This window comes from Calypte anna, chromosome 18 (assembly GCF_003957555.1).
Source record: "Calypte anna isolate BGI_N300 chromosome 18, bCalAnn1_v1.p, whole genome shotgun sequence".
NCBI classification, from domain to species: domain Eukaryota; kingdom Metazoa; phylum Chordata; class Aves; order Apodiformes; family Trochilidae; genus Calypte; species Calypte anna.
This window is the reverse complement of record NC_044263.1, coordinates 5,915,250-5,927,999: the sequence shown is the minus strand read 5'-3', so window position 1 is coordinate 5,927,999 and position 12,750 is coordinate 5,915,250. Positions and strand designations below refer to the sequence as shown.

Genomic DNA, 12,750 nt, shown 5'->3' with positions numbered 1-12,750 from the left:
TACAGTAGATGAGGAAGTGGGGTTTTTTGGTGTTTTGGATTTTGGTTTTGTTTGTGTGGTTTTGTTTTTTTTTCACAATAAAATGAGGTTTCTGTGGTTGACAAGCTTCCTTGTGGCTGATTGCCTAAGCCTAGTGGATCCATGTAGCTTGCCTTGTTTGCCCTTAAGCAGTCTTCCTTGGAATGGCAATACGAAGGTATTAATTGTATTCCAGAGACACTTAATTCAGTAAGCACAAAGCTTATGTACTGCAGAACAAGGCGGTAGCTGGTGACTTTCCACTACTCTGAATATGCTGTGGAAACAATTTTTTAAAGGCTAGTCCTTCCTGTTTTCTTTATTTTATTATTAGCAGGTGAATGAGTGTGTGGCAGTCATGACAAATTCTAGTGTGCTTGCACTTAAAATAGATACTTGCTATAAACAGTGAGCTCAGATGTGTGCTTTTGCAGGGAAAAAAATAAAACGGAGTCTATTGGCTACTGTTGGCAGCAGCAGTCAGAATGAAAGGCTGATCTTGTAATGTAGCACAGATATAATATTTATTCTGTTTAGAAGTCCTGTGGGTAGCTGCAAGTGACAGCACATAAAGTAAAACTGAATACAAAATATCCTTTGATGAAGAAAGTGATTTAGTGGTGTGTTAGGGCTGTGGCTAATCAGAGGTGAAACTTGGGGTGTCTAGCTAGAGTGATGCCAAGTACTAATTACTTGAAGTTAATTTTGCTGAGTGAACAGTGTTGGTATGTGCTTGCTCACAGACATGCTTTCTTCCAAGTATATTCCAGGTAATGAAAAACTAAAGAGAAGTAAGAGGTTAGTAGGGGAGGTCAGTGAAAAGCTGCTGGTTTGTTTGTGGCTCACTGTTTATCACCCCTCCAGTGTGACACATTACAGCTCTGCATTCACTTGGGTTTCTGTATCTGTGTTAATTGCACGAACTGATTTGTGGTTTTGGTTTTCCCCACCAGTTGTTATTGTGGCTGTCTTGCAAACATTACTGTGATACTGCCCTTATAGACTAGATTTTTTCCACTTTAATTCTAGTTACAATGAAAACTCTTCAATTCTTGATTTGCACTTGTCATCTATAAAGTTCAATTAACAGATTTTGTATGCAATCTTGTCTAATAGAGGTATGAATATTTTGCCTGATGTATGCACTCTATAAAAAAAAGTCCAAGGATTGTCACAGTGGATGAGAAGCAGGGACAAATGAAATGAAAAAGAGCTGAATTGTAAATACTTGTCAGTTCAAACAGAGAATCGTTCTGCAGGACCCAAGGCATTACTATGTCTAAGCAGCTTAGCCTCAAATGGACTGTGGGCCTAACACAGTACTAAATGGGTCACTGCTGGGGTGTATATATATGTCTGTCCACCCTACATTGTTAATTAGCTGTAGACAAAGCCCTTTGAGTGCTAGTGAGTATGAACTGATCTTATTTAGCCCAGTATGCTATTACCAAGTGTTTTTTATTCTGCAGTGGAATCTATAAAAAGTTACCAGCTCAGAAATGGTGTGAAGAAACATGAATTTGCAGTTTATCTGTCAGTATCTTGAAAACTATTAATATTAGTGCAACAGACTCAGTTAACCCAGAAGCATTTAGAGGTTTTGCCAACAAAAATGTTTGTGTAGAGCTCTGTGATAACTTTCAAATAAGCCTTACAGAAAGCTTGTTTCTATTAACCCTGGATGGTCATTTCTGTCAGCCTCAATGAATCTTGTTTCTGCAGATTTTGATGATCCTTCTGCTATGGTGGTGCTGGCAGAAGAAGAGCTGGTAGTTATAGACTTGAAAACTGCAGGCTGGCCAGCAGTCCATCCTCCATACCTGGCTTCTCTCCATTGCTCAGCCATCACGTGCTCACACCACGTCTCCAACATCCCGCTGAAACTCTGGGAGAGGATTATCAGTGCAGGGAGCAAGCAGAACATTCACTACTCAAGTATGGTATGGCAGCTTTAAATGTACATGTCTTCCCATGCATTTCAGAAATGTCTGCTCAGAATGTGGGTGGTCTCTGCTGCTGACCGTGTGTGGAGGGATGAGTCCCAACAGACCTTGTCCTGCCTCTTAATGGGGTTGAGAGAGGCTTTTTCCCAGAGCACTACCAATACAGACTTGCACTGGGGGATTAAAATGTAATGTATTTTTTGTTGTGCTTTGACAAGCTAGAAGGGGAGTCTGAGTGTTCCCAGCTGTCAGTGGTTGTGAACTTCTCATTTAGAAGCATGGAGCTTGAGGCACAGCTTCTTGAGGAAATGTGTAGAATATCTTCTAAAAAGCACAGATGGTGTCAGAACAAGAACATCTAATCCAAACAAAAGCTAACAGCATGGACTGTTTCACTGCCACTTGCACTGAAGTTCATGTTCTCCTGCTGACTGCATATTCTCTTCACACTGTCACTGCCTAGGAAGTCACAGTCTTCCCTTAATATATTTGTAGCCGTGGCCGATTGATGGTGGCACCAATATAGCTCCAGATCCTCCGCAGAGGGACTTGCTTCTAACAGGGTATGTAACTGATAACCATCAAGGAGCCCTTTCCAGTTTCTCTTATGAACTAACTAAGGCTTTCCCATGAGATTAAAGTCTCCTCCTCTTGTTGGAAGAAGGCTGCAACTTTGCAACATAGATTCTCAAAGCTGGGCTGCTAGCTTTGTAAAGCTAACTGTTCCTACTGCTTCTGAGCAAGCAGGTTGTGGTGTCCACAAATAACCTATACAGTTGACCTATTTGTAGTTCTGATGTGTTATCTACCCCTCCCAAAAAACAAAACCAAAATCAAACAATCATTAGTGTAGAAATGGAGGCAGTAATCCAGTCTGGTTCAAAGAGACCAATCTAAAAATGGAGATTAATCTTGCGGGTTTTAAAGCATTTTTTCGCTTACCTTGCACTGTTCTGAATATCAAAAAAATAGGTTTGACTCCAGTCTGGTTTGATCAGCATGAACAGATTCAGCTAAGCAGTGGAAGTATCTAGCAAGATATTGTCCCATTGCAGAAAAATGCATAATTTTCTTTTTAAAGTGGTTTTGAGAATTTCTCTGGGCTGTTCTTCAGACTCAATTCTTGTCCATTCTTGATGCAGCAAGTTGTTAGAAGCTCTTACTCTTATGCTGGAAGAATGCTGACAATTTGCACCTGGAGAACTAAGATTACAGCTTGATTTCTTCCTCTCTCACCCTCTTCCAGTAATAGTATTTTTGTCAGGATGACAAAATGCATAGGCTAATGTATATGCTCAGCTTTTTTCCTTTTTCAATGACTTTTGGAGTAATCTTGAGTTGCACACTGACAGATCATTGAAAACAAATGGAATTTAAAAAACACAACCTGAAAAAAAAAGCCTCCCCCCCCCCCCAAATGTTTTTCTTGAAGTTCTAAGTTGCCAAGGCTCAGAGCTTAGTAAACACTGTGGTTTAATGTTTAGTGTTTTCCCTTTTATCACTCTCATCTGGGTGATTTGCTGTTCTTGTCCCCCATATAGACATGAGGATGGCACTGTGAGGTTTTGGGATGCATCTGGTGTCTGCTTACATCTTCTTTATAAGCTAAGCACAGTGAGAGTATTTCTCACAGATGCTGATCCCAATGACAATATGAACACCCTGGGGGAGGATGAATGGCCTCCACTTCGCAAGGTAAGATAGGTATTGCTTGTAGAAGCTTTCTGAAAAACTGAAGAGTTTTGATTATTGTCCCAGTTACTGCATCTGCAAAGACCAGCTACTCTGTTTTCTTGCCTAGGTTGGTACCTTTGACCCTTACAGTGATGATCCTAGACTTGGGATCCAGAAGATCTACCTGTGTAAATACAGTGGATATCTGACTGTAGCTGGTACAGCAGGACAGGTATTGAAATATGAATAGTCATCATAAACTTTGGGTTTAGTGTAGATTGTCACAGTGCAACTTGGAGATGTGTTAAAATTTGAAATACTCATTTCTGTAGTTATAAATTGATCCGTTTTTTGGAAATGTTGTTTCATGGTTCTCTGCTTTCTCTTATCTGTTTTTTAGACTTTTTCTACTGTTATTTACCTGCTCTGAGAAATGCTATAGTTTTGCAGCTGCTGAGAAGTCTTGCAGCTTGGTGGACTGCTTGCATTGTAAAAGCTATATGAAAGTTTATCCTGTTCCTTGCAGGTACTGGTGATGGAACTGAATGATGAAGATGCAGAACATGTTGTAGACCATGCTGAAGCAGATCTTCTGCAGGACCAAGAGGGCTATAGATGGAAAGGTCATGAGAAACTAAAGACTCGAGATGGCCCTGTTCGATTTGAAGCTGGGTTTCAGCCTTTTGTCCTTGTTCAGTGTCAGCCACCAGCTGTGGTTACCTCACTGGCCCTTCACTCTGAGTGGAAGCTTGTGGCCTTTGGTACCAGTCATGGTTTTGGGCTTTTTGACCACCAGCAGAAACGATTGGTATTTGTCAAGTAAGTATCTTCTTTCTAGGAGGTCTGTGTTAATCCCCTGTTAAGGATGGCCTGGAATTGCTAACTAGGAGAGTCATGATAAGACATTTCTCAAGTAGCTGTGCCTCCCTGGACTCTGTCCTTGAAGATCTTAACGAATATAAGCGTGGCATGATTTTTGTGTATGTCCTGTTGGACTGCTGGGAGTGATTGTCACCAAGTAGAAAGTGACTGTGTGGCTATTGTCTCCTTTCAGATGTACACTTCATCCCAGTGACCAATTGGCCTTGGAAGGGCCACTGTCTCGGGTGAAATCCTTGAAGAAGTCCCTCCGTCAGTCATTCAGGAGGATCAGAAGAAGCAGAGTGTCCAGTAGGAAGCGACGAGGAGGTAGTGGAAATACCTCAGAGGTGAGGGGTCGACTTTTTTGGGGTCCTGTCTGTTTACAGCCTGGAGCATGCAGAGTCCTGATTAGACCACAGGAGGAGGTGATCCGATGTCTTGCCATGGTTTCAGTAGCTATTGGTATAAGGGCAAAAATGGTAACTTCTGATGCTACTATCTGTTAGATAAAAAGTCACATTTTTAGAAAAAAATACATTGTCTGTAGCTGAACATATGATTCAGAATACACCTGTTCACTGGTACAATAGGGCTTTCACTTTCTATTACTGCCACTCTTAATCTCTCTTCCTCCCATATATCTTTGCCTGACTGACAATATCTCTTTGTCTTTAAAGGTGCGAGAAGCAAATGCCAAATTTGACCAAGATGCACTGCAGGAAATGGAACTGGCTCCAGTCCAGCGGAAAATTGAAGCCCGGTCTGCAGAAGACTCTTTCACTGGCTTTGTGCGCACCTTATATTTTGCTGATACCTTCTTGAGAGACAGTGAGTAGAAAAAGCATCTCTTCTTTCTTCTGAATGGGTTTTTCCTCTTCCTGCCAAGGAATGTATTAGGATTTACTGCCAGGAAAATTCAGCACCTCCTGTGTCCTACTTTTGTGCAGTGCTGAAAAACTAATATAGAACAAGAGCATATGTTCTCATGCAGAATTGTTATTTAGCTATTCTGGCTGCTGGCTAATCCAAGGTCAAATAGAACTTCATCTTCAGATTCATGCAGGCTGTATCATTTTCAAATGTGTTGGGATGACACCTGACCTTTTGAGTATGATGCTTTCCTTGCCTTATTACTTTAAAATTCACCCCTCTCCTCAGCAGAGCCTCCTAATTTTTGGTGTAAGTGGTGGCTGGCTCTGCATCAGAGCCCAAACCAATATTATGCATAAGTTTACTTTGCTCATATGTGATACAGATATGTAAAAATTCGACACAGCAGTTGTGACTGCACTGTGTTCACTTTACTCGTGTCATTTATCAGGGCTGCTGATGGATGAGTGTTGGGAAAAATTCTAAGAACCTCTAGTTTCCCTGGCAAGCCTGCCCTAATATATATATACTTAGGATGTAAACAGAGGGCGAGTGTATCTAGCAAATGGAAAGCAGTTGTCTAGAGATGTCACAGGTATGGTGCCTTGCTCATGAACCTTTTTGTTGCTCCAGGCTCCCGCCACTGCCCATCCTTGTGGGCAGGAACCAATGGAGGTACAGTTTATGCCTTCTGTTTACGTGTTCCTCCAGCAGAGAGGAGGATGGATGAACCTGTCAGGGCAGAGCAGGGTAAGTATGTCTTGTGAAAGTAAGGTGCTAATGGAGCTGAGTTATCACTTGTATAACGGAGAGCTACATACAGAAGAATATAGCTCAGCTACTGCTGTGTATCAGTGAGAGTGGAGCTAAATGTAGCAGATTCTGAGCTAATCAACATTCAGTGCAGCAACTGAACTAAAGAGTGAGCTCCAGCATTTCTTGAGATGCCTGAGCCTCATTTTCCAGTTATTTCAGAAATTTAAAATTGTCAGCTGTCATTTAAATTTAGCATTAATCCTCAGTGTAAATGTACCTTATTCTGTCAGCTGGACCTGCTATCTTTATGTAATATAGTTACTGTTTAACAGGAACCAGTTCTGTCCAAATACCCTTTAATTACTGAATCTTTTTAGTCAATGTTTCTATTGGCATGTTGTGCAGGTCTAAGTGAATGTGAGTGAGGTTCTAACATGGCACTTCTGATTAAATCAGGCTCCTGTTTGGTTTTTGTTTGATTTTCCTCCTTATCTTGCTTGTCTAGCCAAAGAGATTCAGCTGATGCACAGGGCTCCTGTTGTGGGTATACTTGTCTTGGATGGACGCAGCACTCCCCTACCAGAACCTCTAGAAGTAGCACATGACCTTTCTAAGAGTCCTGATATGCAAGGCAGCCATCAACTGCTTGTTGTGTCTGAAGAGCAATTTAAAGTAAGTATTACCCCGAAGGTACATATGGACTGCACTTAAAATCTGCTAAAGCACTGAGTTCGACTCAGTGGAAAGGTAACTCTTGAGAGTGCTTATTGTTCTCTACCTGAATAACAGCCCTGGGACAACATTTCTCTTTGGTGCAGTCTGTCTATTGGGTGTGCTGATAAATTGGGAGTTGAGTATAGTGATGTATGTGCTGAACATAGAAATTTTATTTCCATATTACATTATCCTCCTTGAACAAGGCTGGTTTTAAAGCTTTTTGGAAAGAGCTTTTACTGTGGTTAGTACAGAGGCAGGAATTGGTAGGCATTTCTATGGAGCAACTAAAAGTCTGTTTTGCACACTAACCAGTCAGCAGAAAAGATGTGAAATGTCTTGCTGTAGGCTGGCCCTGGCTTTTTTATGTAGAAGAGCATAGAGTTGGTGTAAGGCCTGTTCTTTTCCTGTAATAATTTGTAGCCAAATATGAAGGGATTTTTAAATAACTAGGAGAAAAATGCAGTTTTCAGCCTGAGGAGTAAAGCTGCTTGATGTCAGAGCAGAAACAGAATCCAGCACTGACTGTGGCTGATTAACTCTGGTCCCACGAGCAGGGGGGCAGGCTGATTCAGATTACACCTGTGTGCATTCACTGTGAATGAAAACATTGTTAAAGGGAGGGAGCAGCAGATGTTCTGGGGTGTGGCTGCTACCACTGTGCAGGAAAAGAGATGTCAGTGTCTGGTTTCTCTTGACAGGTGTTCACTTTACCCAAGGTTAGCTCCAAGCTGAAGCTCAAGCTGACAGCACTTGAAGGCTGTAGGGTACGAAAGGTGACAGTTGCAAACTTTGGCAGCTGCAAGACTGATGATTACAGTGAAAATGACCTGGCTGTCCTGACTAACCTGGGTGACATTCAGATCATCTCCCTGCCCTTCCTCAAGTTACAGATTCGCTACCCTTGTATTCGCAAAGAGGATGTGAGCGGCATCGCATCCTGCGTCTTCACCAAATATGGCCAGGGTGAGGTGTGCTTCTCCCAAACCATCTGCCTTTGTTGTGTGTTTGAAACAATGGAAAAGGTACTGTAGGGATTATTAGAACTGGGTCTGTGAATATTTGAGTATGAAGTAAATGTCTAATGCCTACAGGAAAGCTGTGGTAGGGCTTTTTACACAGGTGTATAGCAAGAGAACAAGGGGAAATGATTTCAAACCTTAAGAGGGGAGATTTAGGCTTGACATTAGGAAAAAATTATTTCCTGTGAGGGTGGTGAGATGCCCAAGGAAGCTGTGGCTGCCCCATGCCTGGAAGTGTTCAAGACCAGGTCGGGTGGGGCCTTGAGCAACCTGATCTAGTGGAAGGTGTTTCTGCCCATGCATGGGGGTTGGAATGAGATAATCAAAGTCTTTTCTAACCCCAGTCATTCTATGATTCTGTGTCCACTTTATCTTTCTGGTCAGTACCAGTTGCCAACTGTGAATTATTCCATTATTGTTAATACATGCAGTGGTTTTCAGTGAACAGGTCAGAAGTGCCCCATAGGTAGCTTCCATCTGGCCACTCTTCTCTTGACTGGAGTCAAGAGAATGGCTCTTGAAGCAACAGGCACTGTGGAAATGGCCACATTGTGCCTCCTATACATGCCTGTGGGTCAACACTCATTGCAAAACTGGGATCCAACATCCTGTGGCTGCTTGAATGTGTATTACTGCCTTGTAGTTCAGTTTTTACATCTTTCTGTCAGTGCAGGACAATAGTTGTCTCCTGGCATAATTTTAAATTGCCCAGTCTTGAGGCTAACCAATCCTTGGGAAACTGGGGTAGTATCTTCCTCAATGATTTCTCATTTAGTTGGAAAGAAAGGCAAGCCCTTTCTGCCAAACATAGGAGATGCTTAGATCTGTCTGGTTTTGTGGTTTGGGAACTGTATTCTTGGACTTGAATTGCTTATAAGTTCCCAATCATCTATAGGTTTCTATCTGATCTCACCATCGGAGTTTGAGAGGTTTTCACTTTCTACCAAATGGTTGGTGGAGCCACGGTGCGTTGTGGACATGCCAGAAATTACAAGCAATAACCATGTGCAAAACAAGTCTGGAATGGAGAATGCTGCAAGAAAACCCAGGTAAACTCTTGCATGCTGGTGGTGTCTGAGCAGTGAGATCTACTTTACTGTTTTCAACAAAGATTTGTATTTTATAAATTTAAAAAGCAAAACAAAACCAAAACAGCTAAAAAACTTGGAAGTCTTTGGTAACAGCATTCCTAGGTAGATTGCTGTGAGGAAATGTTAACTTCTCCCTAATGGTTTACTTACAGTACAGCTCATGGAATGAAATAGTGAAGCACTGGAATTGGTATCCCTAAGCTAGAGTCATAAACTGTGTGCTCTGGCTTGTTTTACTTGTTCCCTAATGATGTGTGACACCTTACTCTTGCATAATTCAGGGGCTGTGTGTTACTGATGAGGTTGAACTGTTTCTCTGTGAAGAGAAATCCAGTGTTCCTCCTGTCCTCTATCAGCAAATAACAGTAGATCTGACACTTTTGGAGATCCTATAGGAAATTTATTCCACAAGTTTAGAAATGTTCTCTGGTGCCTGTGGATGTCTGCATCACCAACACATGGTAAAGGTCTTCCTACATTCTTGCTCAACAAAGCATTGAGTTAGCATGCACTAGAGCTTCTTGTACCTGCCAAGAATATATATAAATTCTGTGTCCTTATACCTCAGTCAGTGACTCCTTTCTGCCTCCTTTTCTAGGGTATCAGGAAGGAGTTCAGGTGACTATGGAGAAGATGGTAAGCAAAAAAGAATTGTCCTAAACGTAGCATGGTGACATGTGAACTGTGAAACATCCTTTCCTATTGCTGCAGTTGATACTTTCTACCTAAAAGGGGCAAGTAAGGTAGGACGGGGGAAACATTGTGACCTGTCTGGACACAGTAGTTGCTAGCTCTGCAGTAAATTGTATGGTAAATAATACAGAATAAATGTGGCAGAATTGCCTTGAAAAGATAGAATGTAGTTCCTGCTAGAAGGAAGATGCTGTGGGAAGATAAGGTCTGAAACTGCAGATGAGATCTTCTGTTAGCCAAACTTGTATTGCTGGAAAATACAGTTCAGTATGTGAGAGGCTTTAAGGATTAGCAGTGAAGGATTCAGTAAAGTTGAAAGTACTTAAGAAGGGAAACCACCCCCCCACACACTCCCTTCAAGTTCTATTGTAGGTTTCAGAACCTGCACGTGTTTCCTGAAAAGGGGAAAATATTGTTAAGTAAAAGCTTTTTTCCCTACTCTTTTCTTTTAGAAAGGAAGTCTGGGAGGCTGATGGAACATGCCTTACTCAATGATGAAAGTGAGTGAGATGAAGTCTTGCTATTGATTGGACAGTTGCCTTTCTGGGTAGGAAAAGAAAGCTCCTGAGAATTTTGTGGGTTTCTCTGCTCAGTTCTAAGACATCTGCAGTTACACAAGACTGATGGAAATACTGGGTTTTCATGAATCAGCTGAAGTGAGGGGTTGAACAGATGGTCATGCCTTCAGGCAGGGGTTGTTTCACACAGATGCATTCTCTGCTGTGATTAAGAGAAGGATCTTTACTTTCCAATAGGACTTGTGTAAAACGACAGCTGGAACAGACAGTTCCTTTGGAGCTCTGCTACACTGGGACTAGCAACACTTCCTCTGGCAAATGACTGCTCAAGTCCTTTATGCCAGTCTGTTCAGTAAAAACCTGGTACTGTTGGAAGAAGCAATGATATTATAAGGTCTGACCTCTCCGTTGTGGGAGGCAGGTTTGAAAGGCTGTTCAGCAGGGTGGTGGAATGTGGCTAGGCTGCTGCTTGAAAGCATCTCCTCCGCTTTGGCTTATGCTTTAACCCTCTGCTTTCCAGAAGTCCTGAAGGAGATCCAGAGTACTCTGGAGGGTGGCAGAGGGTGAGTATCAACCAACTTCTGTTCCTAATGGGTGGGGCTGGCCAGGGTGGGTGTTTCTAGTTGAAAGCAGGGGGATGCCCAGTGTGATGGCAGGGATCTTTGAGCTGGAATCAGGTCATGTATGTGTCCTACAGGTTACCAAAGGGCAGTAGTTCTCAGAGGCAGGTTCTCTTTCACATTTTGTCCCTTGACATTTTTTATGAATAATGCTTTGTCTCTTTCTCTCCGAAAAGCAGGAGAGATCACATTCCCACATCCCAAAGGAACAGGACTCTGAGTGTTCGCATACAGGTTTCTATTTGTGTCAACCCATACTGATCTAAGGGCAGGCCACATGGGCTTAGGTGGTCAAAAATGGTACTCTGGAGTTTTAATCCTGGCTTGACACTGTCACTTGGACACATTCAGTGCCTCTGCTCCCATTCTGTCTATACGGTAGAGCTAAGCTACCACCATGGGTGCGGGGCTTTATCTTATCTCCCTAGAATACCTGATGTTCAGGTGACAGGGGCTATGGAAGTATAGGCAAGGAACTGTTTTCAGCGGATGCAGGAAGCTTGGTGGGGTTGGTAACTGCTGGTGTGTAAGGATAAGTGACTGCCTGACATGCTCTGCTGTGCGTACTTCCTCTGGACATTACCTAATCCTGGTCTTCTATCAGCAGCTGGGAGTGGATGGGATGCTGCTGCATTGCAATAATGAATCTTTCCTTGTGTCATTGCAGGAGCTATGCAGAAAGAAATTTGGCAAGAAGTCCATTAGGACATGGACTAAGTAATGGAGGAGGTAGGTGAGGCTAAGGATATTTCAGGCCTAGTGAAATAGCCAAATGAAACAAAATAGAATGAAGCTTCTTTCTAAAATTGAACTTGTTTAAATGGTTTGCAATAGTGTAAAACTGATCAACTTTTTCAGGATGAGGATCTGCACTTTTCAGCATCTTGAGCCACAGCAGTAAATATGCTGCACCAGCTTTAAAGGAAGAGCTAAAAATCCTTTGAAGGCTCCTGCCTAACTCTTAACCTTATCTTAAAGCAAGCTCGAGTGGTAGCCAGAGCTTACAGCAATAATCTCTTGAGTATATCAACTCATTAGCTCTCATTAGCTTCCCATTTCTGGTTTCTAAAGTGGCTTCTGTGTTCTTTTATCCCAAAGCAGATTGACCAGAATTCATCATGGACTTTCTGGCATTGGATAGAGTGCCATAACACTACTGATTGGGCAAACCGTCCCTGGGGAGAGGGCATCATTGCTCCCTGCATTGCAGGCCAGTGAGCTGCAACTTGCATGCATGTGCATGCCTGCCTCTGCCTCCCCTTTTAGTGCCTCACTACAGACATCTCTTGGAGCCCGCCTTGCATTAGGACAGAAGTGGATTGCCAGGTCTGATGCACCACAAGCCTCTGAGTACATCTAACTTTTAAATGTTTGCACATTTCTCTTTTCTACTGGGCTGGGTTTTAAATTATAAATGTTACTGCCTTGGTGCAGGATTTTAATAAATGCACACTGTTACCTCCAACTGGTTTAAAATTATTTTTTGTACAATTTTTTAAAATTGTGTGGGTATTTCAGTTTTAACGGAAACATTTTAGAAATTTAAAAAAATACATTAAATAATATATATGCTAGATTCCTGTGACTGCTGTATTGTGGTATCTGAATGAGTAATTTTGATTTGTTTTGTTATGGTACTGTTAACTGGCTTTATGGATTTGGGTAGAATCTATTTTTGTAGCCATTCAAAATCAGAGGAAAACTAATTGAACGTGATTTTTGTTTCAACACTACATTGCTCCTTTTTGGAAATAAAACTCTCTGAATCCCTTTCATGACCCTTGTCTGCTCTTATATCTATTTCTATCAACAGCTATTTTCACCTTGGCAACAGGCTCATGCCCACTTACCTCTTGAACATGGTGAAGCTGTTCCTCTTGGAGGTGTAGAGGCAAAGAGCACTCCTGGAGTTTGTGGCCTGGTTAAGCAAGGTGGTGGTTTGGGGAAGACCCATGTGGCAATCAAACCAA

At 42.1% G+C, this 12,750-nt stretch overlaps 1 protein-coding gene across 8 annotated transcripts in view; it reads left to right on the top strand.

The window, feature by feature from the left end:
• LLGL2 (LLGL scribble cell polarity complex component 2) overlaps window positions 1-12,550 on the top strand; it is a 33,606-nt gene extending 21,056 nt beyond the window's left edge. For 3 of the 8 annotated variants that reach the window (XM_030461960.1, XM_030461953.1, XM_030461954.1), the window contains 17 exons: window positions 1,741-1,958; window positions 2,457-2,524; window positions 3,503-3,656; window positions 3,763-3,867; window positions 4,162-4,454; window positions 4,690-4,843; window positions 5,174-5,324; window positions 6,000-6,116; window positions 6,628-6,794; window positions 7,538-7,802; window positions 8,754-8,907; window positions 9,548-9,585; window positions 10,095-10,142; window positions 10,681-10,723; window positions 10,960-11,014; window positions 11,448-11,509; window positions 11,879-12,550. In XM_030461960.1, coding sequence (XP_030317820.1) covers window positions 1,741-1,958; window positions 2,457-2,524; window positions 3,503-3,656; window positions 3,763-3,867; window positions 4,162-4,454; window positions 4,690-4,843; window positions 5,174-5,324; window positions 6,000-6,116; window positions 6,628-6,794; window positions 7,538-7,802; window positions 8,754-8,907; window positions 9,548-9,585; window positions 10,095-10,142; window positions 10,681-10,723; window positions 10,960-11,014; window positions 11,448-11,501 — 2,084 coding nt within the window. In that variant the 3' untranslated portion in view covers window positions 11,502-11,509; window positions 11,879-12,550. The remainder of the gene's footprint in view (window positions 1-1,740; window positions 1,959-2,456; window positions 2,525-3,502; window positions 3,657-3,762; window positions 3,868-4,161; window positions 4,455-4,689; window positions 4,844-5,173; window positions 5,325-5,999; window positions 6,117-6,627; window positions 6,795-7,537; window positions 7,803-8,753; window positions 8,908-9,547; window positions 9,586-10,094; window positions 10,143-10,680; window positions 10,724-10,959; window positions 11,015-11,447; window positions 11,510-11,878) is intronic. The other 5 variants (XM_030461955.1, XM_030461959.1, XM_008494499.2 and 2 more) reach the window with 5 other exon arrangements.
• Window positions 12,551-12,750: the final 200 nt, after the last annotated feature.